Source organism: Apteryx rowi, unplaced genomic scaffold (assembly GCF_003343035.1).
Source record: "Apteryx rowi isolate R43461 unplaced genomic scaffold, aptRow1 scaffold_527, whole genome shotgun sequence".
NCBI lineage: Eukaryota > Metazoa > Chordata > Aves > Apterygiformes > Apterygidae > Apteryx > Apteryx rowi.
The window spans coordinates 142,355-169,032 of record NW_020450791.1 but is presented as its reverse complement, the minus strand read 5'-3'; the positions used below and the strand labels follow the sequence as shown (position 1 = coordinate 169,032).

Below are 26,678 nucleotides of genomic sequence, written 5' to 3'. Positions count from 1 at the left end.
ACGGGCGCGGCGCCGCGAGCCTCGTCGGGGGCGCCGCAGGGGAAGGGGCACGTGGAGGCGGCCCGGTGCCCCGCCGCGGCGGGGAGCCTCCGGCGGCGCTGGGGGCTGGCAGGGCGCCGGGACCCCGAGAGGGACGGGGCCGGTAAGGGGGCGCTTCCAAAGGAAGGAGCCAGACGAGGATGGGGCCCCTGGAAACCAGGGGGTCCTGTCCCCAGGACTCCCAGCTTCCCCGGGAGGACAAAAACCTCTGTGGAAAATCAGCCAAACGTTACTGTGGAGGGAGCGGAAGCTTCTGCCCGAAGCACGGGCCTGAGAGCTGCTTTAAAACTCTCAGCTCGGTACTAGCGACTGCTTTGAGCTGATGATCTTGATGACCCCTGGAGTAATCTGGTGCATAGGGGCTCTGTAAATTAAACATCTTCCCCAGTGGGGCAGGGCAGTGCTTCCGTCCAGCTGTTTTAGGTGCTGTGGAGCTATGAAGGAGAGACATGGTTCTTTCTCCCAGCGAGATCAGGGCCTGAAGCCAGGCAGAACTTCTGCCCTCTTTGGGGTTGTTGTTGTTGTTTTTTGTTTGTAGGATACTTTGAGTATGTCAAGATGGTTGGGCAGGAGCAGACCCCCAAGTGGGCCGGGAGAGGGTTTGTCTGTTTTAATGGAGTGGTGGGCCGCTGTTGGCTGTGGTGTGCCCAGAGCTCTGCTGGCGACGTGGCAGAAGCTGTGCTGGGGACCTGTCCAGGGGGACGTGCCTCACCCTTGTGAGACTCTGCGGGTGAGTGCGGTGTTGAGGAAGCTTGGGGAGGTGGGGTTGTACCCTTGCTTCACCCTCTTGCAGACGTACGCTTATGCTGACTGTGGTTGTCCTTTGCCTGTTGATCACGGTTATCATGCTGCACTTCCTCATTGTCTGCAAAACAGCTCCAGCAACGTAGACCGCTGCAGGTGGCTGATGGAGCCAGTGTGAGATGTCCTTTTGCCCGAGGCCCACCCTCCTCTGGCATCCTGCTAGCTGGGTTCCCAGCCCTGAGGAAAACTACCCTGTATCTGAGGTGTGTTGTTTGGTTTCTCTTGGCACTGTTCTGCAGGCTAGGGGAATGCCACGTTAGGATTAAATCTGAGAGCTGGTGAAGGTCAGCTCCTCTCCAGAAGAGTGAGTGGTCCCATTTCTGGGACTTTTAAAGCTCAGGTTTTGACACAGACTAAAGGAATGTGGCTTCTGTTCTATTATAAATGGCCAAACAACCTGCCACATAGCTGTGTCTTGTCTTGAGTCAAACTGATCACCGTCCATGTAGCTTGTCACAGGAGTTTTCATACACTCTGTAAATTCCTGTAAAGCTGCCTCTTGACCTAATCTCTGCACAAGGTTGAGCCTGCTGGGTCTGGAAGTGCTGGCTCTCCCACTTAATTCTGAAACTCCAGAGAGATCTGAATCTGCTTTTAAATGGGGGCCTCATCCATTTTATGGGAAGCCCTGAAACCAGTGATCAAGCTAGCATTTCTAAAACTAGCATGAGATAATTTTTGGATGAATGAATCCAAACTATTGTAGGTGGTTCTTTATTCTGAAATTCAAAGAATGTGTCTCCTCTGTGCATCTATGATTCTACCCTGGTCTGTTTGTTTTCTTAAAAACGCTTCAGTTTTTTGGACAATACATTTGGAACTTGCTTGCTCTCAGGAGGAAAATATTGTTAAATGTCAATGGGTATTGTTTCCGTTTTTTCCCACCGAGATCTCACCACTCCATTTTTCAGTTTTGAAGGCTTATTTAACATCGTCAGACAGTCAAGTGTGACTTTCCAAGTGGTGCCGTCCTTGAGCATACTGAACAGGGTAGAGACTGAGACACATACAGAGTACAGCAAATAGTATCAAACACTCCCTCAATGCAAATAGGCTGCAGGAACACATGCCTCTCTTCCAGTGACCTGTCTTTCTGGCTCTTCTCTACTGATGTGCAGTTTTGTTTGCCTGTAGTATCTCCTTGCCAACCCAGGCTGAGGGTGCTCTGGGAGTGAACTTCCCTATTCTCTGGATGCAGGTCTGAAGTGCCCAGCATAGCAAAGCCTATGAGCAGGGGCTTGACAGATCATCTCCAAGTCAAGCTGTTTGTGACTGGACTTTGTCCACGCTGGTATTTTGTTGGTATAACCACAGCTGTTGTGCTAATCTGGTCAGCTGCTACAGGCTATGGTTTATCATGCTCATCAGAAGTGATCAGCACTCCTGATTATTTGGCTTTAATTTTGCAGCCTGTCTGCCCTCTTCTTCCCAGAAAGAAATACTTCTTCAGCTTCCTCTGGTGTTTCAGCCTGACCCTTTGAGGGTAGAGGCCTTCTGGATGGGTGCTAACTCTGCATACTGGCTGTGCAGAGCCTGAGAGCTGGTGGGAGCAGAGCAGGTTGTGTCACAGGCAGGCACTGGCTCAGGTTGTCTGATACAACCTATTCTATCGAGTGATGCCAGTGCTTTCCCAGCTCTAATCAGTCTTTGTGTCTGTATCTGCCCTTCTCTTGTGCCTGTGGGTTTCTGGAAGTGAACACGCGTGCAGTGTGCATGCAGAGCACAGCTGAGTGTATAGAAGGTGCTGGTTAAAGACTGCTCCCTTCCATATGCTTGAAAGATGACTGTGGTTACAGGGGATTGCAGCTGATTCCCGTCTCCACTCTTGGCTGTGATATCCCCCACACTGTACCGGCATTATGGCCAAAGAGTGTTTGCTTGAAACGCCCCTGTTGTAGTATCTGCTCTTTGCTGGTGTGGATAGACTTGGGGACCACAGCTGGACTGCTGTTGTCACTGTGTAAGGACTCTGCCCATATGCTGTACTTTGCCCTGTAAGTAGACTTCTTGCTGTCTCGTATTGGGGGTTCAGCCTTCCTGTGTGACCTCCTGTAGCTCTAAGTGCTGCTGTGTCTGCTGGACCCCACGGATGTGGGGCTGAAGCAGCATGCAGCGAGGGGGCTCTGGCGTTCTGCAAGCACGTGCTTTTCCTCGAAGAGTGAATTCTCCTATTGCCTTGTATGTTGGCAGCAGAGAAGACTGTGTGGCTGGTATTTCTTGCTTGCCTGTTTCCTTCTTTCTTTGTTGGGTTTGCAATGCGCCTGGAGGCTTTAGCTTGGTCATTTGCCAAGAAATTAAACCCATTATTACCCTTCCTGTGTCTTTGCAGTGCCCTGGGTGCAGGCCAGCATGCTCCCTGCTTTGGGGCATGAATCATAGCTCTTGCTAGGATTAGCTTCCTCTTGGCACCATAGTACCTCCCAAGGCACACGCTCTGGTCTTGCCCGAGAACTGTTTTCCCCCCTGCTCTGGCACCCTACTCAAACTCAATTGGGTCCTGTGTGTTCCCACACAACCCTGAGCAGCATCAGATGAAGGGAAGTTAAACAGTGCTGGCAGATCAAAATAAGCTACCAGAAAAGCTACCAGACTTTCTCCCCGTTGAGGAGAATTGTAGAGTAGAAAGGAGCATCTGGGAGGACTGGGTAGAGATGTGAAGACGTATTCTTTCATTACCCTTGCTGAGTGTTAGGAGCTATATCTTCTGGTGGGCAGAATGGCTTAGGCTCCACTGTCTCACTTAACTTAGTGCAATTTTGCCCCCTTCCTAAGCCTGGCATGATGTTTCTTTTCTCTCCCTGGTTGTAGTCTGGTTGGTTTCTTGATGACACCAAATGACACTACTATAATTTTTCAAGTGAAATTACCTGCAGGCTGGGGGTGATCTGTAGGTACAGCTGGGGACAGGGATGGATGGAGGGTCTAGTTAGTCCTGATGGCACTTTCTTTGAATGACTGTTGTCTTCTTGCATGAGCTTGCAGCCTAGTCTAGGCCTGTTGTCACCATTCAAATGGCCTTCCTTCCACGTAGGAAAATCTCCAGACTTTGGAAGGTGTACCTGAAAGCTAAGTTAGGTTTGCAGCATGTGGATTTTTATCATCTTGCGTGTCACAGGAAGACAGCATGTTGTGCCATACATGTGTCCCGAGCCATATAAGAGTGATAACATCAGCCCATGCCCCCAGCAGAAAGGGAACAGGACACACTTGTCTATCAACACCATAAACTGCTGGTGAATTCCCCATGAGGAGCCCAAAGGCCTGTGCACCCTCCTCGTCCCACCCCAGCCATCTGCCATGCACTGCTAGCCCCAGGTTCTGGGACTGTGCTGCTGCTTTCTCCACCATGTTTTCTTGTGCCATCAACTTTTCCTCCTGGTATTTTTCTCCTTCTCAGTCTCTCAGGGGTGATCTGTCATCTTCAGAGCACATCTCACAGAGTGTGGCTAGGGCATTTTTTCATGCTCTCTGGCTCCAAGTGACAGTTTGGCAGTAGGGATATGGGCAGTTCTGGCTACTCTGTCCTAACTTGTTGCTCAGGAGAAACACAGACAATCACAACTATTTAGTGGGATTGGGACGAGAAATCAAAGACACAAAAGGGCTCCTCTCCAGTGCCTTAAAACTTCTGTGTGCTTCTGTAGGTGGATTTAGCCCTGTGACCTGCCCCCTGCAGTCACCCCAGCAATGGCTGTGCTCTCTGCTTTTCAGACTCGCTGTATGTCTCTGAGTACTTCTCTCAGAGCGCACAGAAGCTGTCCTTCTACAGCTGGTATGGGAATGCCAAGCTCTTCCACTTCCACGTGCCAGAAGACACTGTGCTGCTTCGCTGGCTCCTGCAAGCATCCAGGGGAAAAGGACCTGAGTGTACCAGCATGGAGGTCACAGTGTACGTATATCTCTGCCTTTGCTTGCACATGTGGCCTTTCCTGTCCTTCTCTGGTCCTTTGTTGCTCACCGTTGCAGACATTTCTTTGGAGGAGGCTGTGTGTCTGCTCCCCAGTTGCAGTAGGCATAGTTTTAGTGTTGTACTAGCATTAGATCCCTGGGTTTAAACAAGTAGGAGCATTTCATGTTCATGTTACTGTTGGGTCTGGGGGATATTGATCAGATGTGATGTTTAAGAGATGCCTTAGAAACGCTGCAGAGAGCTTCACAATGAGGCTAGTGTTGCTGGTCCTGAGCAAAGGTGGTTTTGGCCCTTCCTGTCTCTGATAGGATCCTGTGCATGGTGCCAAAGGATGTGGCGGAATGGCAAAGGGCTTGAGAGGACCCAGACTGACTGGAGACAGGGATAAACTTCCCTGTGCAGAGTTGCTGAAGAGACTGGGAGCATTCCTTTGAGGAGTGTGAGCTGTGTGCAGAGCAGAGATAAGAAAGAAATGCTGAGTCCTAGTGACACAAGAACATTAGAAGGTGGCAAATTCAATGCCAGTGAATCAAATGTTGCCCAAAGCAGTACTTGAGTTGTTGGAGGGTTTGAGACCAAGAACTTACAAGGGTGGGAGGGTGAATGCTGATGTGCAGAGTGAGACTTTGAGCTGTATCTTGTGAGGGTTCCAGGTTTCCTGGGAAGGTCATTTCCTTGGAAATACTTCGATCTTTTGGAGACCTTATGGGTCTGGGACCTGCTACACAGGGGTCCTGAGAGCAGCTGAACTTTGCTGGTTGGCTTGTGCTTCAGCTGGTCTTTCCTGGATACAGACCTATGCTCTTTACTGCTCCATATCAGCCTGGAACAGATGATCTTTCTATCTTCTGCTTCCCAAAAGCATTGCCAATAGTTTGGAGATGTGAGGGATGAGGCAAGAGCTAAATGATAACTTAAGAAAATATTGTGAAGATCAGTCCAGCTAAGTTCAGGTGGGTTATTAACACATCGCCTGTAATGTTTGCTTGCTGGACCTGTTATGTCCCTTGTTCTGTTGCAGTACTCTGGTAGTCTGGAAATGGAAGAAATTACATGCCACATTGGCTGCCCAAATAAATATCCCCTGTATTACTTAGCTGACTGCTTTTCTAGTATTTCAAACTTCGGGCTGCTTATCTTGAAAGCAGAAGTACCCATGTACTAAAGTCAGTCACATGGTAAGTGTCTTTTTAGACTCTCTGCCCTCCTTAAGGGAGGAAATGGGAAAGATGCAGATCTTAGCTATAAAAAGAAAGCTCTTAATTGACGATTTAGCCTAGCTGGCTATATGGGGAATTTGCTGATGGTTTAAAGAAGAGAAAAAAAAAAAAGTCTTGCGACTGGAGCTTAACCTTAGTAAGCACTGTAGAAGTTTGCTTTCAGGATTGATGGAACCATGTAAATCCTTATCTTAATAAGCAGGCAAGTTAAACCAATCTCCACATAAATCCAAGAAAAGCTAATACCAGCCCGTTCTCTCAGCTCTCAGATGAAAATGATGGTCTGTGCTCCACTTGAAAATGTGGGTTGTTCCCAACCTGCTCCCTTTCTGATCTCAGACCAGCCTGGCTGCCCGCTGATGGATTTGTATCCCAGTTTATTTTGCAGGAGGTATCTGCATCCCTTGATTTATTTGCATCCTGGTTTCTCTGCAGGCACTTTCGCTATGGAGCCCCACCTGTCATTAATCCACTGGGCACTCGTTTTCCTGCCAATGCAACCGTCCGTCCTTCCTATAACATAAGCATGACTCTGAGCAGTGCTGTGCAGAACAACACCTTTGTGAACATTACCACTCCTGCTGCAGGAGACTGGTTCATAGCTGCGCATCTCCCCGAGGCTGCTGGCAGAATTGAAGTGAAGGTGAGGGCCATGGTGTGGGTCTCGGTCAGCGTACTCTGTCCGGTGTTGTCTCGTCATACCTGACCGCTCTGTTCTCCCCTCTTGCAGGGTTTCTCCACCCCATGCACCTATATGTTTCAGCCAGATATGTTTGTGCTTAGACTCATTGATATGCCTGTTCTGGAGCCTGGTGTTGCCATGCCACAAACCGTCGTCTCACCTACTAAACCACTGCATGTCAAGTGAGTGAGAGCAGCGGCTGGAAAGGCTTGGGGCCAGAGGTGGGGGTCAGATTTCCTGCTGGTGCTCTTTAGGGTAAGCCACTGTTTCTGCTAGAGGCTGCACTGTGCTCTGGAGCTCAGGTCTCTGAACCTCTTTAACACTCTCCTTGCAGTAGAGGGATAGGGTTTGTATGGGAACACGTGAGAGGGTGCTGCTCTGACTCCTTCCAGGTAGTCTTAGAGGTTTAACGGCAGGAATGTATTTGTTCTTAGAGACACTACCCTTGGGCAGGATTTTGACAACACGAACCAGGGCGATCTAGTTCTTGCTGCAAAACCCCTGGGGCTCTGTGGTGGGTCGTGGCTGGCTTGTGTTCAGAGCATGAGCTGTGCAAGTTGCTGGTTCCTTCTCCTGCAGGGTCTTTGTTCCCAAGTACACCACCAGGATGTGGTTTGAGCTGCGGAACTGCATGACAAGTGAGCAGAAAGCATGCACTGTGCGGGTAGTGCTGGGCTCAATCACACTGCCACAGTCTTTCCAGAGGATCCTCACCTGCACAGGGAATGTGAACTGCAGCCTGGGCCTGGATTCACCCCCCTGGGAGAAGTGGCTGCAGATCACGGTGGAGAATCTTGGCACTGCCAACGCTGATGTGTCTGTGGAGATGGTGGCTTCTTTCACAGGTGGGTTTCCACTTTCTGCAGCCCCATGGGAAGGACTGTGGGGAACTTTGTGCCTCTCTTGGGCCTTTGGGTGCCTCTCACCAGTGACTTGCATTCCCCAGCATGCTGGTTGTCTGGGCATAACCTTCAGGACTGGGTTCTAGTTGTTGCTTTGGGATCAAATGTTTAACTTCCAATGTTCACTGAAGAGGGATAGTCCCTGGAGCTGCCTGTTTTGGAAATTCCCTAAAAAGTTCAGGGTCTCTGAACCACTGATATTTTCCAAAGGCTGTTTGGGTAGCAGTGGCTGGCTTAAAATTTGATGAGGAGAATAGTTTTGGGTAGAAGTGCCAGACACTATTGATATGTTGACTATTGATTGACTTGTCAGTAAGTGGGCTGCAGACTAGAAACCATCTCTCAGAGGTTTACTTGGGGTTATGTCTCGGGCTGTAGTGAGGGGGTAGCACCATTTCATATGCCTCAGGAGCTCACAAGGTCCTTGTGGCTATGGTAGCCGCCTCTGCACGTTCTTATAATGTGATCATGATCCCTGTTTGACTTTTGGAGTCTTGCGTTTGTGAAATTGTGCTGACCTGTGGAATCTCACCAACTAGGTAAATTTTTAGAAGTTTTCTCCTGCTAGGGGTTCTGCTATATCCTCTTCCAAGCAGAGCCTCATCCCTGGCCTGGCAATAGCAGTGGAGATGTTAGAGGGGAGGAGACATCAATGCCGGAGGCATTAGAGCCTCTGGGAATGCCGGACAGGCTCCAGCAGTGGAACTCCAAGTGTCACATCTGGCTTCAGTGGTCGTGGTTTTATGGTTTGTGCCTATAGCTGGTGTCAAGTTAGCTCTCCTCTTCTGCTCAGCCTTGCGTACCCAGGTCTGGCAAACTGCTAGAGCCTTTTATGCAGCCTCCGGTTATGGGACCGTAAGTGCTGAGCCCTCACGCTGTTACTGGCTAGTGAATATCCCCTGCCTGCTGGGTATGCTGATGTGTTATGATGCAGTGTACAGCCCTTCTCTTGTTCCCCTTCCGCTTCCCAGTTGCTTTTCTGCAGCTCCAGGTTGTTTCCACAACCTGGCTCTTATCAGTGTCCTGGGCTGTGGATGCTGATGCTGGAGTTTGCCTGCAAAGATGGTAGTTGCCAATACTGCAATGCCTGAGCCAGCTGAAATAGCCCCCAGTTTGCACTATCGCTTGAAGGTCTGGAGTCGCTGGGGCCTTTCCCAGATGAGATTGAGTTGTGCCCTTTCCTAACCAAGTAAGAGACTCTCACACAGCGAGTTTCTGGGAACTGGGATGGTGCTTCCCCTTACAGCTCCATGAGCCAGGGCCCAGCAGGGCTACAGTCTGCAGGAGCATCTTGTCTCTCTTGCTCACCCTGCCTCTGAGCAGTGCTAGTCCTGGCTGCGCTGACTCCTTTTTTTTTTTTTTTTTCCCCCCCTTACAGCTTGCAAACCAGGAAGTACCAGTTCATTCCTTAACTTCAGCAGTCTTAACCAGAGCCAAACTGGTCCCAGACCAGGTAACGCAGGACCAGCTCTGCCTGCAGGAGAGGCTTCACACAACACATCCGACCAGAGGAGTTTCTGTCTCCAGAATCAGCCTGTCGTTCGTGAGGACCTGGATGTTGTGTCTGTGCGGTACAGGCTCTTGAATGGTCCCAGTGTGCCTGTGTACTCCGTCTTCCCCACCCTCCTCCTCCTCGGTTTGAATACTGGCATGGACAGCGGAGGTTCCCTTGTGGTGAATCTCCTGCTTAACAAGGTGCAGTAGGCTTATTTATATGATTGCCTTCTCTTAGTGGGGCTGGTGTCTGTCCCTGCTCTCAGATAGTTTGTCAGCAAATTACAGGGGTTGTAGGTACCGGTGGGATTATTTCCCTTTCCTTTCTGCTGTCACGAAGTACTCTGGGCTTTTTCTAGCCCTGTCTAGCACATCCGACTTGCCAGTTCTGATTCAAATGCCATAGCTCGTTGGCATGTGGTGGCAATGCTGCAGAGGAGAGGAACTGGAAAGCAGCCATCTCACCATCTCCTCCATGGGAGCCTGGAGCCTTGCCACCAGGAGAGGAGAGCGATCAGGGAAACCCAGGGACATTCCTGCCTGAGTCACTGATACTCAGACTCCTTCAGTGACATGTGGAAATCAGTTTCCCTAAAATCCTGACTAATGAAGCTTACCACGTGAGATGGTGCTTCCCTGAGGGTTGGAGCAGGGCCACCATATTCTTGTGCAAAAGCAATGAGCTAGTGTGAACACCCCAGCTGGGGGTACATCTACCCATGCAGTCCCACTGGGAGAATGTCTCTCCCTGCCTTTCAGCAAGTGCATAATGTAGTGATGGTGCAGGCTGAGGTGGGTGCAGGTTTGCCCAGAAAGAGCTGGTGAGTTGTTGGTTGACCTTGATCTGCAGGCTTTAATGCCACCTGCTGCTTCTGTAGGGCATGGATAGCATGGGAGATGAGGGGTGTGCAAGGGGGGCGATGTTGAGGCACTCTTTGACCTGGGATGCTTTTCTGTTTGCGCAGACGTCTCTGAGCCTGGCCAATGCCACTGTGTTAGCGTGTGTGAGTGCTGCTTCACCAGTGTTGTCCCTCAATACTACGCAGAACTGTAGCACAGGTATGAGAGCCACTGGCACCCACTGCCAGCCCAGCTATGCTGTATCAGGACTTTGCTTTTAGGTTTCACAAGCTGTTAACTGACTCAGGTCCTTTGGGAGGGTGTCTAGGTGAAGCTGATTTTGGCACAAGTCCTCCTGAGATCTTGACCACTTAGTTCTGGTACCTGTGCAGAGTGCTGGCATGCAGATGTTAGTCTGGGACCAGGAGTCAGCCTCCACCAAAAGAAGGTCTCGTTCCCAACCGGGGCTCTTCCAGCCTTTCTGACTGGAGGTTTGAGATGGTCAAGGCCTTGCTGGTGTGCAGAGAAGCTGAATAGAGGACTAAACCGGCAAACAATGACTATTCCATGTGCTTTATGCACTCGCTGGCTGTCTAGATGGGTGCTGAGAGCTGAGCTGACAGGAAGAACAAGGGTCTCTGAGAGCAGGGATCCTCTCCGTCACCCTCAGTGCCTTGCAGGGATGAGAGTAAGGGGCTGTAGGAGTACCCAGTTCCTCTGCAGCTGGTCTCAGCCTGGGATTGCTGTAGGTCCTTCTCCCCCTGTCCTGGCATATAACAATACCTTCTTTTCTTGAAGCTTTTTTCCAGGGCTACCCTCTGAGCATGAACTCGTCCTCCACGGAAGCGATGCTGATTGTTCTTTACCCGGAGACCAATGACTGGTTCCTTTCCCTGCAGCTCATCTGCCCAAAGGGCCAGGGGTGAGTCTGGTGTGTCATTTGGTCTTGGAGCTGGCTTAGAGCACTCTACCTTGAGGTCCTGCTGCCCTTGACTAACATGAGCAAAACCAAACCCCTGTCCCTGGGGTCCTGCCTTGTGCCATGGGGTCCTCTCACCTGGCAGCAGTGAAGCTGTGACTGCAGAGCCAGGCCTTGGGGGAAGGAAGCAGGTGACAGTGCCAATTTGCTTTCTTGCGGCCCTTAAGCAGCTTTTCTGGTGCTGAGCTGGCATCTCTCATGCTGACTGCCTGTGGGTGACAGAGCCTGTCACTTGCCTGGATGGGCTTCCGCTTACCCAGATGGATTTTGAGGTGATAAATTGGAAAGAACTGTACTGTAAATGAAAATGCTGCTGATACTCCTTCAAGAAGTCCTTGAAACGTAGGCAGCTGTGCTCGTGGTCCAGCAGTCTGCCTTCCTGGTGATGCTTCTGTGTAAGTGGCTAAGTATACTCTGTAAAACAGCTCTTGCAAACACTGGGCCTGAGGACCAGTCCTGGTTACTTGAGACTGTTTTGGGGGCCTGAGGAAGAGCTGAGGTCTGTCTGCATACAGGTTTGGCCTGCTGAGCGGAGAGGGAGCTGACTCTGTGTCTTAGCTCTGCCTCCAGCCTCTCGGGAGGGATGAAGCAGATCCACTGCTGGCTGTAGTGAGAGGATCCCCGTGCCAAAATGGCAGGAAGCTTTTGCACACAGGGGTGGCTCGACTGCAGGGCACAGCAAGGCCAGGCAGTCTCAGACCCTCCAGAGCAGAATATTCCCTCAGCACAAGGCTGCCCACGCAGGCCAGGGTACCAACACGGCCTCCTCTTGTTGCAGTGAATGTAACAACGCAGAAGCCAAAGTGACCGTCTTAGCATACCTCACCCCCTGCTTCAATGACTGTGGGCTATATGGACAGTGCAGTCTTCTGAGAAGACATGGCTACCTCTATGCTGGCTGCAGCTGTAAAGCTGGTGAGTGCATTTTCCTAGGAGCCCTTGGCATTTGCTCCAAGGGGAGGCCACGTCCTTCTGTGCTGTAGTGCAGACAGGGAACCCTGGGACCTGCCATGGCTGCCAGGCACAGCGCGGAGTTGCAGCTCCTGCCCCAAGAGGCCTCCACACCCGTGGTGCTCGCAGCCCTTTTTGGGCAAGCAGCGTTGATTGTTTCACATCCAGCTTTGAGTCCCCTGGGACTTTGGGAGGTGCTTTTGAGCATCCCCAAAGAGGTCAGGAGTCCAGCAGGATTGCATGAAAGTGTCAGAGCAAGGGCCTTTCAGGACCATTTATTACATAGGATCCTCATATAGGATGTGGTGAAGCTGGGCTGGCAGTCCCCGTATGCGCTTTGCCATGGTGCTTTGTCTCCTGCCATGAGCCAGTACACAAACCAACCCTTGTATTCAGAGATGCCCCTAAAGGAGGAATGTCTGTGTTAGCTGCTAATTATATTAGTGGAATGAGAAGAGTGCGGGGAGAGTCACTAGCGTAGGGAAGATGATAGCTCCACTCAGTCTGGACGGATACTTGCACCTCTTCTCGGCAGAAGGGCAAGGCGAAGCGTGGTTCTCCGCTGCTTTGGTCTCAATCCAGGATGTCACTGCTGTCTGCAGCAGTTCTGTGGCTGGGCTGGTAGTGAGATGGAGAACAGCATCTGATTTCCCCGAGGTGCGTCAGGTTCTGGGAAGCACAGAGCAGCCCAAGGGAAAAGGTGAATGAGGCTGAGGACAGCTTTCTGCTGAATCACTGGGAGCAAAATGCCCTGCCTCCATATTTGTGACCCAGAAATACACTGGGAGAGCAGTCTGCTGTGGGCTCTGCCTGGCAGAGAGCAGGAAGAAGAGAGACAGAGCTGCTAGGTATCCATCCGGCTGTTGTTTTTAGCAGCATCGTAATGGGATGGATGCAACTTTTAACTGGGCTTGTTGAATGCAGAGTGTCTGCACCAAAAATAAAAATTAAAAAAAAAGCTTTGTGCCTATAGAAAACTGTCTCAGCTCAGTCCCTGGTACCCAGTCAACAAGCTAAGAATTGACCCTACTGTCAAGGCTCATGCATTGCCCTCTAGGAAGTTTTCACTCCCACCTGTCCTGTGCAGACCTGGATGTCACTCTGATGGACTGTGACACTCTTCTGAGAAGTCCTCCAAACATCTCCTGTGTAGATCTAAGCAGATTCGGGTACTTCCCCAAGTGCCCCAGGAGCAGGGTGCTGTCAGGATTAGGAGCGCTAAAGAACTCCCAGTCACTAATTCTTCTCCTGGAATTGGCTACAGAGTGGGAGGATCATCCACATTGTGTGAGTAAGTGCAAGGGGTCAGTACTAAGGTTGATACTGTTCAACTTCTTCAATGACCAACACATTCATGGATGACACCAGATGGGGAGTTGATTGCTGTGGCAGAGGGCAGGCCTGACATTCAGCAGGACCTCAACAGACTGAAGAAGGGGCCTGACAGGAACCTCATGAATTTCATCAAATTCCTGCATCTGGGACAGAACAGCACTGTGCATCAGCACAGGCTGAGGAATGACCAGCTGGGAGCAGCTCTGCAGAAAAGGAGCTTGGTGGCCAACAGCAGGTTGGACACAAGTCAGCAGAGTGCCCCTGTGGCCATGAAGGTCAACTTGCACCCTGAGCTGCTTTGGCAAGGGTATGGCCAGAAAGCTGAGGGAAGTGATTACTCAGCACTCATGAGGCTCTGTCTGGGGCTTTGGGGGCCTCCCTGTACAAGAGAAGTATTGACAAACTGGAGAGCCCAGCAAAGGGCTTCTGCAGTGGTTGGGGCTGGAGCATAGGGCCTGCGAGGAGAGACTGAGGTAGTGGGTTTGGTCACCTTGCAGAAGAGGTGGAGGAGGACGTAATCACACCTAGTGCTGCCCACAGGGGTAACAGGGACTCTGGAGCCAGGCTCTTCCCAGACAGACATGGGGAAAAGGCAGGAGGCCATGGACACAGGTTGCAAAAAGGAAAATTTCAGCCAAATATAAGGAAATTATTTTCCCCATGAGAGTTGTTCAGTTTTGCACATTATCCAGAGGGGTGGTGGGACCTCCATCCTTATAGATTTCAAAAACTCAGCTGCTCAAGGCCCAGAATAACCTGGTCTGGCTTTGCAGTCAGCCCTGCTCAGAGCAAGAGGTGGGACAGGAGGCCAGTGACTTCCTCGATGTTGTGGATCATTCTCTCCTTGGTTCCTGGGACCTGTAGGGATCTTCCCCTGCAGCATCTTGCACCCAGCTTAGAGCATTATCCCAAGCAGCTGAGTCCCAAACACTTGATGTGTTGCCAGCAAGTAGCATGCGTGTGTTGAGTTACTATGGGGATGGAAAACAAGTGCTAGCCTGGGCAGGCCCGTGTTGTACATTCAATGGCCCCTGCTATGTGGGAATTACCTGGGAGATTTTCCCAGATCTCAAACTGGGCTCTGCAGGGGTTTCCCCCAAGGTTTAGGAATCTGGGCCAGCCACTTTCTGCAGCAGAGCATGCAATGAGTAACAAGAGTGTCCTGAGAACAGGAGTGTGAGTGGCTGATGAAGCAGATGGGCAAGAGGGGCTGTGGCAGCAGAGCTCATTAGTCAGCAAGCGCAAACAGCAAAGCTATTAAAATCGCCTGCTCTGTATAAATACTGGTTGGGTTATTGGGGAGGATGAATGCTTGTGGGTGAACTGCCCTGAACGCTGGGCCCTTGGTGGGCTCCCAGTATGGCAGGCGAGTCCATCCTTCCCCGTTCTAATGTGCTGCCTTCTGGAGCAGGGGAAGGGAGGCCTGGGAATAGTCCTAGGATGTGATTGCCTCTTTTGAGGAGTTCCAGCTTCTGCTGGGTGCTGCGGGAGGACAAGCAGGTCATGGAACACACACAGGCCTCTCTGCTCCACAGGTTGGAGTGGGTGGAGCTGCACGGACAATACCAAGGCCCAGTCTGTCAGCGCGCAGAACCTGGCCACCCTTCTGCTCACGCTGAGTAACCTCATGTTCCTGCCAGCAATCATGGTTGCTGTCTATCGCTACTGCCTGGTGGAGGCCTCTGTCTACATCTACACCATGTTCTTCTCCACGGTAGGAATTGTCTTTTGTCAGTTCCCCCGACAGCACCAACTGCACTCTCCCCCTGAGTGTCAGGAAGTGAGTCCTGCCTGCTTGGACTGAGGTCCTTGGTGGAGTGGTCCCATCCTGGAGCTCCGTGAGGAGCTTCTGGGATCACTGGGTGAGCACCTCTACGGATATGTCCTGCCCCTTCAGAGTTCAACAGGAGTGTTATTTTCACTGGGCTCTTCCTGCCCATGCTGTGGGTGCTCGCATTTGGGGTTGGGACTCTGGGGAGCTGAGATGGGGTTGGAGCTCTGTGCACCTTCGTTGCTCCGTGCTCTAACGCGTGTAGCGTGTAGCATTCTCTAGGACCCTGAATCGCACCCAGGCAGCTGCACTGGCTGGAGCACGCTGCCCTGTCTCCCTGAATGGGGGCGAGCTGCTCTCTGTGGGGCCCTGGATATACACAGGGGCTCCTTGTCGCATTAGACATATATGGTGCTGCTGACTCCTCAGAGGACCAGGACTGAGCCGAGGGATGATGTCCTAGGAGCTCTCAGCCTGCTGCTGAGAGGGCACAAGTTGATGGTTGCTCTCCAGCTGCTTTCCACAGTGCTGTGGTAGTTTGGAGCTTTCTGGAGACAGAAGGGAGGGATCCTGGCTACCATGGGCTTAGCTCTTCTCCTGCTTCTCCTTCCTGGAAAGCTGTGTGGTGCTGCTGGATTCATGCTAGCCTTTGCTCTTGTTCCCGGCTCTAGTTCTACCATGCGTGTGACCAGCCAGGCGTTGCTGTGTTGTGCATTATGGACTATGACACACTACAGTACTGTGACTTTTTGGGTTCCGTGGTGTCCATCTGGGTGACGATCCTGTGCATGTCCCGGGTGAAGAAGATTCTGAAATATGTGAGTGTTGGGTCTTTGCCGCAGGTAACCCAGAGCTGCAGGGCCACGCAGGCCTGAGCCAGCCAAGCTGCAGGCGGCCACGCTGTGCCCTCTCGTGGCAGCACTTTAATAGCACAGTCTGTACAGTGGCTCCTCCCGTGCTGCCTCCAAGGTAGCCCTGCTCCCTAGGCAGCCCTCCTTGGCTTCCAAAGACTGTTTGTCACCTACTGCTGCCCTGATTTTTAAACCAGAGGGTTGTTTTGTCCCAAGAGTTTGGCCCATGACCTGCATGCTTGTTGGGAGTGGGCCTAAAGAGGGCGAGGGGGAAGATTTGTGGGTCCTCTGGATTCTCATGCTGACGGTGCTGCCTCTGAGCCATGCAGGCAGGGCTGGGCAACTGGGAGATGAGGTTCTGCCTACCTTAAGCCTTTGGCATGGCTGGCTGTGCTCTGGCAGCCTATGAGATCCTGATGTTAGTGGTGCTGTCTCACCCACAGGTCCTTTTCATCTTGGGGACTCTCTTCATTGCCATGTCTCTGCAGCTGGACCGCAGAGGGGTGTGGAACATGATGGGTCCCTGCCTCTTTGCCCTCATCATCATGATTGCAGCGTGGGTGAGTAATGCGAGCCAAGCAGGAGCTGCTGCCCCTTGTTCCCCTCCAGAGAACAACGGTGGCAGAGCAAGCCCCAGACGCCAGCCCATCCATATCCACGGGTTGATCTCCTTGAAATGCCCCAGTGGAGGGCAGGGCAGGGAATTTGCTTTCCATCTCTCTGGTAGCTGAGAAAACCCCTGGTTACAGGTCTTAGCACAGTCCAGCTGCTGCAGCTCCTACTCAACATGCACCTGTGGCTGGAGTGTCACGCCAGAGTGGTTGGCTGTTGACTATGGCATCGGTGCTGCCCTCTGTGCTGGGCATTGGTGCCATAGCTGGGTATGGGGCCTTGCACACAAGAGATGGGCCCAAGGCAGGGGGGAGGCTGAATTTCCCTGGGGACAGCAAGCATGCCCTCTTGCCGCAAGGACTGGCTGTTTGACAGGTGCTCCCAGGTCGAGCAGCGCTGCCTATTTCCCCTGCGTAAGCTTGTGGCTGGCTGCATTACCCTTCTCTCCTCTCACACCTGCAGGTTTACCATGGAGTGAAGCGCAGACACTGCTACCCCTCCTCGTGGAAGCRCTGGGTTTTCTACCTCCTACCAGGGATCACCTTGGCTTTCATCGCCATCTCAGTATATGCATTCATGGAAACCAATGAAAACTATTACTACACCCACAGCATTTGGCATGGGCTGGTGGCCAGCAGCGTTGCTTTCCTGCTCCCACCTCGGGACAAGCATAAGAAGCCCTGGGCCTGGTCACAGAAGCTCACCTGCCGCTATCAGATCTGCCAGAATGACCGTGAGGAGCTGTATGCTGTGACCTGAACTGCTCGGCTCCAGGTCACAGAGACGAAGGGTTAGTCGGGTTGCTCTTTGCCAGACCAGCCTGGGCTGCCCCTCCGTAGCACTTTGGCAATCCTGTTACATGCTCATTCACTGGCTGGGACAGCGCAGTAGCTGGACTTGGATTTAAAGATGCAGAAGGTAGGCTTGTCTTATGAAGACAAGTTGGAGCGCTCTGCTTTTCTGCTGGGACAGAGCAGGCTCTTCGTGGTTCTAAATGAAGAAATAGTCTGTCCCCCACCTCTCCCGTGGCCCTGGGGGAACTTGCCACCCCTTCTTCCCCTCGTGCTGTTTCTGTGAGGCTGAGGCATGGCCTGCTCTGCACTGGAGCCAGGGCTTTGGCCATTGGGCTCTTCCCTGCCCTCGCTCTCCTAGCAGAGGGCTGTGGGGCAGGGATTTCCCCTGCTGTCCTGCACTCAGAATTTGCTTTGCTAAGAGAACAGGTTTCCCCTGCACCTGACCTGGAGGCAAATGCTGCCGAGTACCCTTGGTGCTGATGGGGACGGGCAGGAGCTGTTTTCGGTATGCACCGAAAACATCACCGTCTCCGATGCAAGACTGGAGCCTCTCCTGAAACAGGTGGTGCTGCTCTTACCTAGTCCTGATTCTGGAGGGGATTAACGAGGCTGGGACTTGGGCCTGGATTCAGGATCAGACTTGATAGGGATGGGGGGGGGGGAAGTGTGGGCATGTGCAAGAGGCATCGGCAGCATCTGACCCAGAGCTGCAAAATATGCAGCGGTGCAGGGTTTAGTTTAAGTTTTATTTTGGCCCTCTTAGCTCATCTGGAAGGAACCAGGCTGCTGCCCTGTGCCCCCTTTCTTGACGTTCAGGTATTCATCGTCTTCCTTCCTTCCCTGGGTTCAGCAAACGTGCAGCTCTGCCGCAGCAATGTAGGTGGCAAAATCGCTCAGGACTCAGCAGGTTGGTAAGGTGCTGTGGCACTTCTCTTGCAAGGGAAACGGATAAAGCTGCCCGTCTCCTGCCTCTCTGGGCAGCAACAGCTCGCTGTGTGCCCAAGTTTGGCTGAGATCAGGCTGGGCAGACTTGGAATGTGGGGCCCTGGAGCAGCTCTGGCCTCCAGGCACGCAACAAACCTTGCAATAGTATGAGCACGGCGTGGTCTTACAGTGGGTTTGTTAATGTGCGCTTCAAACCTGTGCTTCACCCCAGCATATTCCCTGTGCTTTGCATACAGCATCGCATCCAGGCTGTGCACCCCCTGCTCCCGAGCCGCTGTGGCTCACAGGAGTGGGATCTCTGTGCTCCCCTTCTGTGCTCCCTGCTCGTTCCACGCTGACTGTGAAGCTGGTGCCTGGCACAGCCGAAGGTCTGTGGCGAGATGAGTGCTGTGGATGCACGCAACAGTGACAGGGGGCTGCTGGACACACCTACCCCTGGCAGTGGGGAATTCTGTGTGGTTAGACTGACTTGAAGGATCTAGAGCAAGTGCCTGTTGCTGTGTCTGTGCTCTCTTCTGGGAAGGATTGTTTCCAAGCGCTTCCTAATCCTCCATGCTTTACGTGGGTGAAATCTGAGCAGACCACCCTGCAGGGCCCAGGAAGGAGGGGGAATCTCTATAGACCATGAAGAACCAGTGTCTAAACGATCATGAGTGCCTTGCATGGAGGCTGGACGTGCTGTGGAGTCGGGGCTGATCTCAGGCCATTGCAGTGTCCTAATCAAACCAAGAGCATCTCCACTGGCTCCCGAGGTAGCTCTAGTCTCCTTTGGGGCATCTGTCTCACCTTAGCCTTACCGGAGGGCACACAGACATACAGGATGCTGTATGCAAAGCACAGGGAATGTGCATGGGATAGTAGTCTTTGCCCATCCTCGTTATATAGTTAAGGGCTCAAATGCATTGCTCCTTGCTTGTTTATTCCAACTGTGGTGGGTAGGCGAGGGAGGACAGCTTAGACCTGGAAGAAGCTCTCCTTCCCAGGCCAGAGCTGAGATGCTGATGTTCTACCTCCAGCTGTATCTTTCCATTAGAGCTTTCAGCCGGACTCTCAGTGCATAACGGTGCCCCCAGTCGTTGCTACAGATCCTCCTACTTTGGGATCAGAAAATTGGTGGCAAATACTGCATGTGTGTCTTCTGGCTATGAAAGCAAAAGCCAGGGTTTGCACCACTGGTTGCGGCGGGGGTGTTTTGGATGCAGATAACAGCGCTTATAAATAACAGCTCTTTCCTTGGGGAAAGTGACTGTTCACCTAAGCAAAGCACTGTATGTTGCTCTCATACAGTCTAGCCTGTGCTGCTCATAGCTTGTCCGTGGAGCCCCTGCGCAGATCGCTTTTGGGAGGAAAGAGCTATTAATGAAGGAGATGCCTCTTAGTTTATAGGAAATGGGGTTACTTTTCAGCTTTGAAAAATGTCCAGCATTGTGCTCCGCTCTGCGCTTTAACCTTGTCTTGCAGTTAATCCAACCTCTGCCTAATTTGAAGTTTTCCTCAAACTACAGTCTGCAGGCACTCAGGGCTGTGTCTCCTCCGTCTCCCTCTGCTGCCTCTGCACACTTGTGTTTTGTTTTTTTTAATCGGATGCAAGAGGAGCGAATGGCACTCGCACCCAGCCGAAGGCTTGTTCCCTTGTGTATCTGTCACTGTGAGGCACGGCGCAATGCCAGGAAGGGGTGGCGGCGGCTCGCGCCTCTGTTGTTCCTCGCAAGGCCGAGGCAGGGGTTTTATACGGAGATGACGTCTGTCACCTGGTGGCTTTTTCCACTGGGTTTTGTTTTGCTGCTACTGGTCGAGGGCCATGACTCCGGCGGCGCAGCTCGCCCCGGTTGGGTTTGGACCACGGGAGGGGTGGACGTGGCGCACTCTGGGATTCCTTGAACTTTTATCACTTTTAGGCACTTTTCCCCCTTGGGTTTGTACCGAGCACTTTGGCCTTTGGCGGACGACAGTAATACACTCGCAACCTTGTCGTCCAGGCCATGCTGCAGTTTGAGCCAGGGTGCTGCGTATCAACTAACTAAAGCAATAATTACTCTTCAGGCCTTTTCCCATCTGGTTTTCAACGCTGTGAAGCAGATGAAGCTTTGGGATGATACATCCCTATAACTTGATTATTTCTGTTTGTTTAAATTCTGCTTTTAATTCCCCGTGCTACTATTGGACATGACACAATTTTAGCGGGGGAGGGGGGGAGATTTTTGTGAATTACTGCAGGTAAAAATCTGAGCAAATGCCAACGTCCTAAAACTGATTTGTTTTTCTTTGCTGTTAATACTTGTGATTATTTTATACAGTCAATTTTAAAGCTTACGGTTTTATAATTTAATAAATGTAATAGTATTTAAGGGCAAGCTCAGATTGTGCTCTTAGGGTGGTTGGATTTTATATTTATAGAGTTAGGGCCGAAAAAGCAAATAAAAAGCTAATGCAGGCCGTGCTCTCCTGGCTCTGTGTGTGCGGGGCGGCGTTGCGGGAGGCGAACGCGGGTTCGGCGCGGCCCCTGCCGGCCGCCGTCGCTGCGGCGCGTTTCCGCCAGCCAATGAGAGGCGGCTCCGGGCCGGCTTCCGGCCGCGGCGGCCGCCGGGAGCGGAAGCGGAAGCAGCGGCGGCAGGGGACGGCGGGCGGCGGCGGGGCGGGCGATGCCGGTGCACGCGGTCCCGCCGCGGCTCTGGGCCGCGCTGCGGCTGCGCGAGGGCATCTGCGCGCGGCTGCCCGCGCACTACCTGGCGGCGCTGCAGGACGACACGCCGCCCACGCCCGTGCACTGGCGGCCGCTGGGCGTGCGCTACCGGCGGCACCCGCGCACCGGGCAGCGCGAGCGCGTGCAGGACGTGCCGGTGCCGGTGTACCTGCCGCCCGCCGCCCACGAGGGGCTCTGGGGCGGCGAGGGCTGGATCCGCGGCTTCCGCTACGCCCGCAACGACAAGGTGAGCGCCCCTTCCCCTCCCCGCCGCCGGGGCCGGCGGTGCCGGTGTCTCGGGCGCCCCCGGGCCGGGACGCCGGCCTCGGCCCCAGGGCGGCCCGGTTTGGCGGCGTCAGTGCCGGCGCCGCCGGGCCCCTGACCGGCCGTCCCCGCCCAGCTCTCCACCCGGCTGCCGAAGACGTGGAAGCCGCAGCTCTTCAGCCGGCAGTTCTACAGCGAGATCCTCGACGCGACGCTCACCATCACCGTCACCATGCGGACGCTGGACCTCATCGACGAGGCCTACGGCTTCGACTTCTACATCCTGAAGGCAAGAGCGCGGCGGGGCGCGGTGGGGCTCGCTGGCCGGCCTTGCGGGGCCTCCGCAGCACGCGGCGCATCAAGGCAGCAAACACGCCACCCTGGCTGATCTGCTGCCACTGAGGCATTAGTGTAGCCCGAAAGCTTCCAGCCTTTAATACGCTCTTGATTTAAGCAGCTTAGCATTAAAAATCAGAATCGCAACCAAGTTAGCTGCAGAAAAAGTCTGGGGGATCTTTTCCCTTGTCCGTTTAAAGCCAATACAGCATGAATAGATTGCCTGCGTCGTCTCCACGCTAGTAGGCGCTTAGCTGTCTAGCAGCTGGTGTTTGTTAGAGATGCATATCGACATCAGACTTTATTCCTCCAGACCCCAAAGGCAGATATGTGCTCAAAGCTGGGGATGGATTTGAAACGAACAATGCTGCTGCGACTTGCGCGGAAGGATCCGAAGCTGCATCCTGACGACCCAGCCAGAAGAGAGGCAATTTATCATAAGTATCGGGTGGGTACCTGACCTGCAGTTCGTGCTCCGCTCTGTACCCTGACGTTTGCTGGTTGTCCAGACTGATTATGTATGGCCTATTCGCCCTGTTGCCATGCAAACCAGAGTTCGTGCTTCTGGTTTTAGGGTTAAGGATATGGATGGAGAAGACCTAAAGATTACCTGTCAGGTTTTTGTTTCTCTGTGGGCTGCAGATTTCACTGCTGATCAGTTAGGAAGACAAAAGCCCCTCTTTTTGGCGTGAGCCAGGTCACTGAGGGTCTGCAATAAGCCTTAGTAAGAGCTGGCCCTCCTAATAGTGGGGGGCGTTTCTAGTGCACGGCAGTGAGGAGGCCTGATTGCATTTATGTGATTGTTTAATTTTGTGCAACTGCTGGAACAAGCACAGAAACAAGGCTGGCATCCGCAGCCCGCAGGGTCGTGCGGAGAAACTGCCGCAGAACTGTAAAAAGGAGAGGTATAGCAACATACACGAACGAGCAGAGAAAGGCCATTGCGACAGGAAAAGGAGAAAAGGGAACTTTGGCTACCAAAAATGGGATGAGCAAGGAAACAGTGTTTAAGTCTTTTGGCTGTAGTCCTCTTCCTACTTGATGCTGTGTTTGTGTGAATTGGTCCTAGAGAAGATTTGCGTGTTAGTCACCTGGAAAGGTTAAACAACCAGTTTCTTCTTTTATCTCAGGAATTTGTGATTCCAGAAGAAGAAGCTGAATGGGTTGGCCTGAGTTTAGAAGAAGCGATAGAAAAACAGAGACTTCTAGAAAAAAAGGTGAGTTTCTGAGGCAATGCTTGTCCTGTGAACACAATGGTGTGTTAGCTGCATCAGGCTGCACATCCAGTTGATCTTCTAAGCTGCCCAAGCACTCCTTATCGACGGATGCGGTGTTCCAAAATTCCTGAGCTGCCTCAGGAATCTGAGCATGTGAAACACAGGCTGGGTTAAAGTGCATTGTAAAGCCAGATCCCCCAAATAGGGGAGGGATTTTTAGTGGGGGTGGCTTACGTTTTGCCCCCTGTTGCATGACCGTCTTTGTGTTTGGTTGCCTTCTGTTTTACTCTTTGTGTTTTGGGACACAGGGATGCAAGTTCAGTTTGCGACCCGCTCGCCCCTGCTCACTAGTTGGTGAGAAGCAATAATGTGCAGGGGGGAGCACGCCAGGCAGCTGCGGGGGCAGCAGGGCTTCCTGACGGGGCAGGGTCTCTTGGTGGCGCTTCCCCTCGGTCTTTTAGCTCCCGTTGCAGCTGCAGCAGGAACAGAGAGACCGGGAGCACCGGCTGCATGAGGTGGTGCTGGGCGCCTGAACCTTGTGGGGCTCCAGCTTCCTGAAGGAGTATGTTCTCCCTGTGTGCTTCAGTACAGCTCTGACGTAGTGCAACGTGAGAAGGGAGGCATGCGTTTTTAGATGGAAAGGGATTACTGGGAGTCGTTGCTGATTCTCATCTACAGGCAACACTTGGTAAAACTGATACAAGTCCCGAGCAGATTCCTATAATCTTTGAAGTTACAGGCTGATGAGCAGCTGTATGTGGAGGAGTAGCACAGCGCGTTGCTTTGTTCAGCCGCTGAAACAACCTGCCTCCTCTTCCTCTGAGTTTGGCCGTCAGCACTGCTGCGGCGCTGGCTCCTTGGGCTGACTGCGTGCAGGGGAAAGGGCCCTTGTTGCCTTGAGACGAGTGAAGACATTTGTGAGCCTCACTGGCGTCGGAGACCACAGACAAGGTCCTGGGGTGCTCTTTCTTCCTACCCCTGTAACTGGTACTTTCCAGGCTTCTGGCCTTGTCACGCTGTAGACTGGTTGAGCGATACATGCTTTAGTAGCGCAGGTGTGTGAGTGTGGGTTGTCGCAGCCAGGACGCCCTGCTATCTTTATTCACTACTAAACTTTATACCTTGCTGCTGCTGCTCAGGTTCAGTCCTTTCAACTAGCTTACCCTCCGCTTTCTTCCAGGACCCTGTGCCGCTCTTTAAAGTGTATGCTGAAGAGCTCGTCAACCAACTGAAAGAAGAGGCACTTCAGAAGAAGTAGAAGAAAAGAAAACTTTAAAGCAACTCTCTGCTGCAGATCAAGCTGTGGGGCTCAGTGAGTCTTCTGTCGGAGCCACGCTTGTGTGGAAAGGGCCACATTTGATGCATGTGCTCCCAGGAGCATGTTGCAGTTATCAAAGTCCAACAGTAGCAGCTTAAATTCAATGAGGAACCGTTCCTGTTGGTTGAGAAAGGAATTTCTGCCCTGTGGCTTCTGAAGGTGTTCGTATAAGACTGACTTAATGCGGTTCTTCCTGCCTGTGCAAATAGTTGACTGCTGTTTAGAGCTCGATCCCTGATATAAAATGAAATATGCATATTTGGAATACCAGTAGACTCTTCTCTGCTATTCACTGCTCATTAATATGTTACAGCACAGACTGCAAGACTGGTGGTGTAACCCAGTTCAGGGCCCCAGCCCCCTTCTGCAGAAGAGAGATTGTTCTGCCTTGAAAGCCCGGCCCCAAACTGCGCGCCACAAGCAGGCGCCTGCCGGCAGGTGGGGCTGAGCTCCCCAGCCGCAGCCGCAGCTCGCTAACCCCTTGGGTTCCAGTTCTGTTTCTGTTTCAAGTTCGTGATTTTTAAACCTTGTATTGGTAAAAGTTTAATTGAAATGGGTGTTCAAGGCTTTGCTCCTGTCTGGCAGCAAGGCACCGTCGAGCTCAATGAGCACTTACTAAAATTACATACTGGTGAACAGCGCTGTGTATCTTTCTGGCGTCCTCTGTAAAGCTCCATGGTTCTCCCTGCAGTGGGTTTCAGGGCGGAGAAAAAGCAGGTTGTTCTCCCTTTCCCTTCAGCTGCAGGGGCAGGGAAAAGTGCAGAACTTGCAGGACATGCCATATATAAGCCTTCTCTCTCCGGACTGCTGCTGGCTCCCAAAAGAGACTTCTCCTTAACAGTGTCTTGGGGTGAGACATACTTCCCCTCTCCAGCACGTAAGGCTGAAAGTACCATCCTGTTTTTTGAGCCAAAAGATCTGTGATGAGAGAGAACCTGAGCTTGTAGAGCAGCACGTGGCTGGTCTGATCTGCAGTGAAATGTGGGATCGCAGGGGAGCAGAAATTCCCAGCATTTATTCTGCCTTAAAGTTTTGGGAGAGGTGTGCTGCAGAGAGGTGATTGCTGGATAGGCACAGAGCCGCTGTAGGGCAGTGCTGGGTGTTGGGGAGGAGGGAGGTGGCAGAGGGGGACGTTGCCTAAATGGTGGCATTTCATGAAGAACAGGGGACTTCTCTGCAGCTGTCCAGTGTGGGAGCAGAATGGAGCCCTGGCAAGAGGTATTTGAGCCAGCAGGTGAGTGTGACTGGCAGTGGTGGCACGCTGGGGGCTGCCAGACGGGCTGTGTTGTCCCTGCCTGCAGCCCAGAACGTGAGCGCAGAAGGCTCAGCGCTGCAGGAGAGAAGTAGGGTGGCAGAAGCTGGGGTGTTTCCAGCCCGCCTGCGTGTCCAAGCTCTGGCAAGTCAAGGTTCCCAAGAGCAACCTTGCACAGAAGGTCACATTTGCCTAATTAATGATTCTTAGCTGGGCCAACAGAATGACATTTGGTTCCCTTCTTGCTCTTCTGCAGCTGAGCTGAGTGGGAAGCTGCTGCCCAGCTCCTCGGGGATCCTGACACTCTGCCCTTGTTAGAGATAATTAGCTGGGACAAGCTCCTTGTTGACAGCTCTGCTCATCATTAGGGCTAGCGCAGCTCATGCATTTTAATGCAGCTCTGAGCGAAGCTGCAAATTGTGGCTCTGCCCTGGCCCTTTTCTGCAGCTTTACTGGAATCTGCCAGTTCTGCTGCCTGTGTGGGTCTGACCTCTTTGTGCAGCTATAGCAGTGAATATCTGACCCCTGCCTGGATCCTGGCATCTCTCAGCCCTTTTTGGGACCCCCCCAGGGCCTCACAGCTCCTTGTTGGTGGGGGGGACTGTTTGGGATGGCTGAGAGGGTAATTATCAGCTCCTCCTCCTTTTTACTTAGGGCTAGACCTTAGCCATGAAAAATTCTCTTCCGATTCTGCGTTGCCTCTGTCTCTTGGGGGAGAACTTTAGCTGTATGGCTTCCCCAGCTGGAGTGCTGGCTCTTGCCTGCTCTCCAAGTTGGCTCTGTTCATCAGTGCTTCTCATTACGCGCGCCTGTTCTGCAGGATTTGTTGCCTTAGGAAGGTTTGGTAGGTAGCAAGGGAGTGGGGATAAAGGATGTGAGATCAAACCAGACTGCGGTGAGGCCCAGGTGGCTCTCAGGAAGACCTGTGCCAAGGAAGGGGGCAGTAATCCTGTCTGCTGGAGCAGAGGGCTGGTGCGGGGCTAGCGAAGTGCACTCTGCAGAAGTGCAGTAGGTGCTGCGGGAGTGATGGGCCCTGTGGGGAAGGGACTGAGGGATTGTTAATCCTGCTTTTTCTCCCTGGCTTTTGACTGAGAAGGGCCCCCTCCATTCCCTCATCCTGCCTTCACTGTGAAACCTTCTTGCTCCTTTCCCTACACCCAAGTCTGATGCAGCTGGGAGCTTCCCCCGAGTCCCTATTCTCCTGGGGTGGACCCATTTTGGGAACCTCCTCTTCAACCTTGGCACACTCTGGCTCCCCCCCCACAACTGGGGTCCAGAGGTTTGACCTCCCAAAGGGACAGCAGAGCTGTGCCGGCATAGCCCGGCGCGAGGGCTGGTGTGCTGTGCCCTTGTGTTTGGCCAGGACGGAGCTCCTGGGGGTTGGCAGGCTGAGGATGAGGGTTACTCCGAGTCTGAGCTCTGCTCCTGAGCACACAACATGGAGATACTCTCTCCTAACTCGAGGAAAGATGGAAACAT

The 26,678-nt window shown here is 52.7% G+C and overlaps 2 protein-coding genes across 3 annotated transcripts; both read left to right on the top strand.

Annotated features, from left to right (window-relative positions):
- Nucleotides 1-644: 644 nt before the first annotated feature.
- On the top strand, nt 645-20,570 carry TMEM8A (transmembrane protein 8A). 2 transcript variants are annotated; one of them, XM_026080575.1, is made up of 14 exons: nt 645-769; nt 916-1,048; nt 4,555-4,732; nt 6,409-6,616; nt 6,704-6,837; nt 7,235-7,500; nt 8,936-9,252; nt 10,017-10,110; nt 10,690-10,813; nt 11,649-11,785; nt 14,692-14,870; nt 15,599-15,745; nt 16,222-16,338; nt 16,853-20,570. In XM_026080575.1, the coding sequence occupies exons 1-14, from the start codon at nt 653-655 to the stop codon at nt 17,147-17,149; spliced, it is 2,448 nt and encodes an 815-aa protein (XP_025936360.1). In that variant the 5' UTR covers nt 645-652; the 3' UTR covers nt 17,150-20,570. The 2 variants fall into 2 exon arrangements, with proteins under 2 accessions (XP_025936360.1, XP_025936361.1); XM_026080576.1 differs by lacking the exon at nt 645-769 and having other exon boundaries at nt 958-1,046.
- Nucleotides 20,571-20,749: 179 nt separating this feature from the next.
- On the top strand, nt 20,750-24,587 carry MRPL28 (mitochondrial ribosomal protein L28). Its single transcript, XM_026080577.1, has 5 exons — nt 20,750-21,059; nt 21,213-21,365; nt 21,726-21,860; nt 22,543-22,629; nt 23,810-24,587. Exons 1-5 carry the CDS (start codon nt 20,772-20,774, stop codon nt 23,885-23,887), a joined length of 741 nt encoding a protein of 246 aa, XP_025936362.1. The 5' UTR covers nt 20,750-20,771; the 3' UTR covers nt 23,888-24,587.
- The last annotated feature ends 2,091 nt before the right edge of the window (nt 24,588-26,678 follow it).

Excerpts from the sequence above, each read along its gene's own strand:
- MRPL28 (XM_026080577.1), top strand. The coding sequence starts at position 20,772 with ATGCCGGTGCACGCGGTCCCGCCGCGGCTCTGGGCCGCGCTGCGGCTG. Across the intron at positions 21,366-21,725 it reads TCGACTTCTACATCCTGAAG|ACCCCAAAGGCAGATATGTG; the intron begins GCAAGAGCGCGG and ends TTATTCCTCCAG. Across the intron at positions 21,861-22,542 it reads CAATTTATCATAAGTATCGG|GAATTTGTGATTCCAGAAGA; the intron begins GTGGGTACCTGA and ends CTTTTATCTCAG.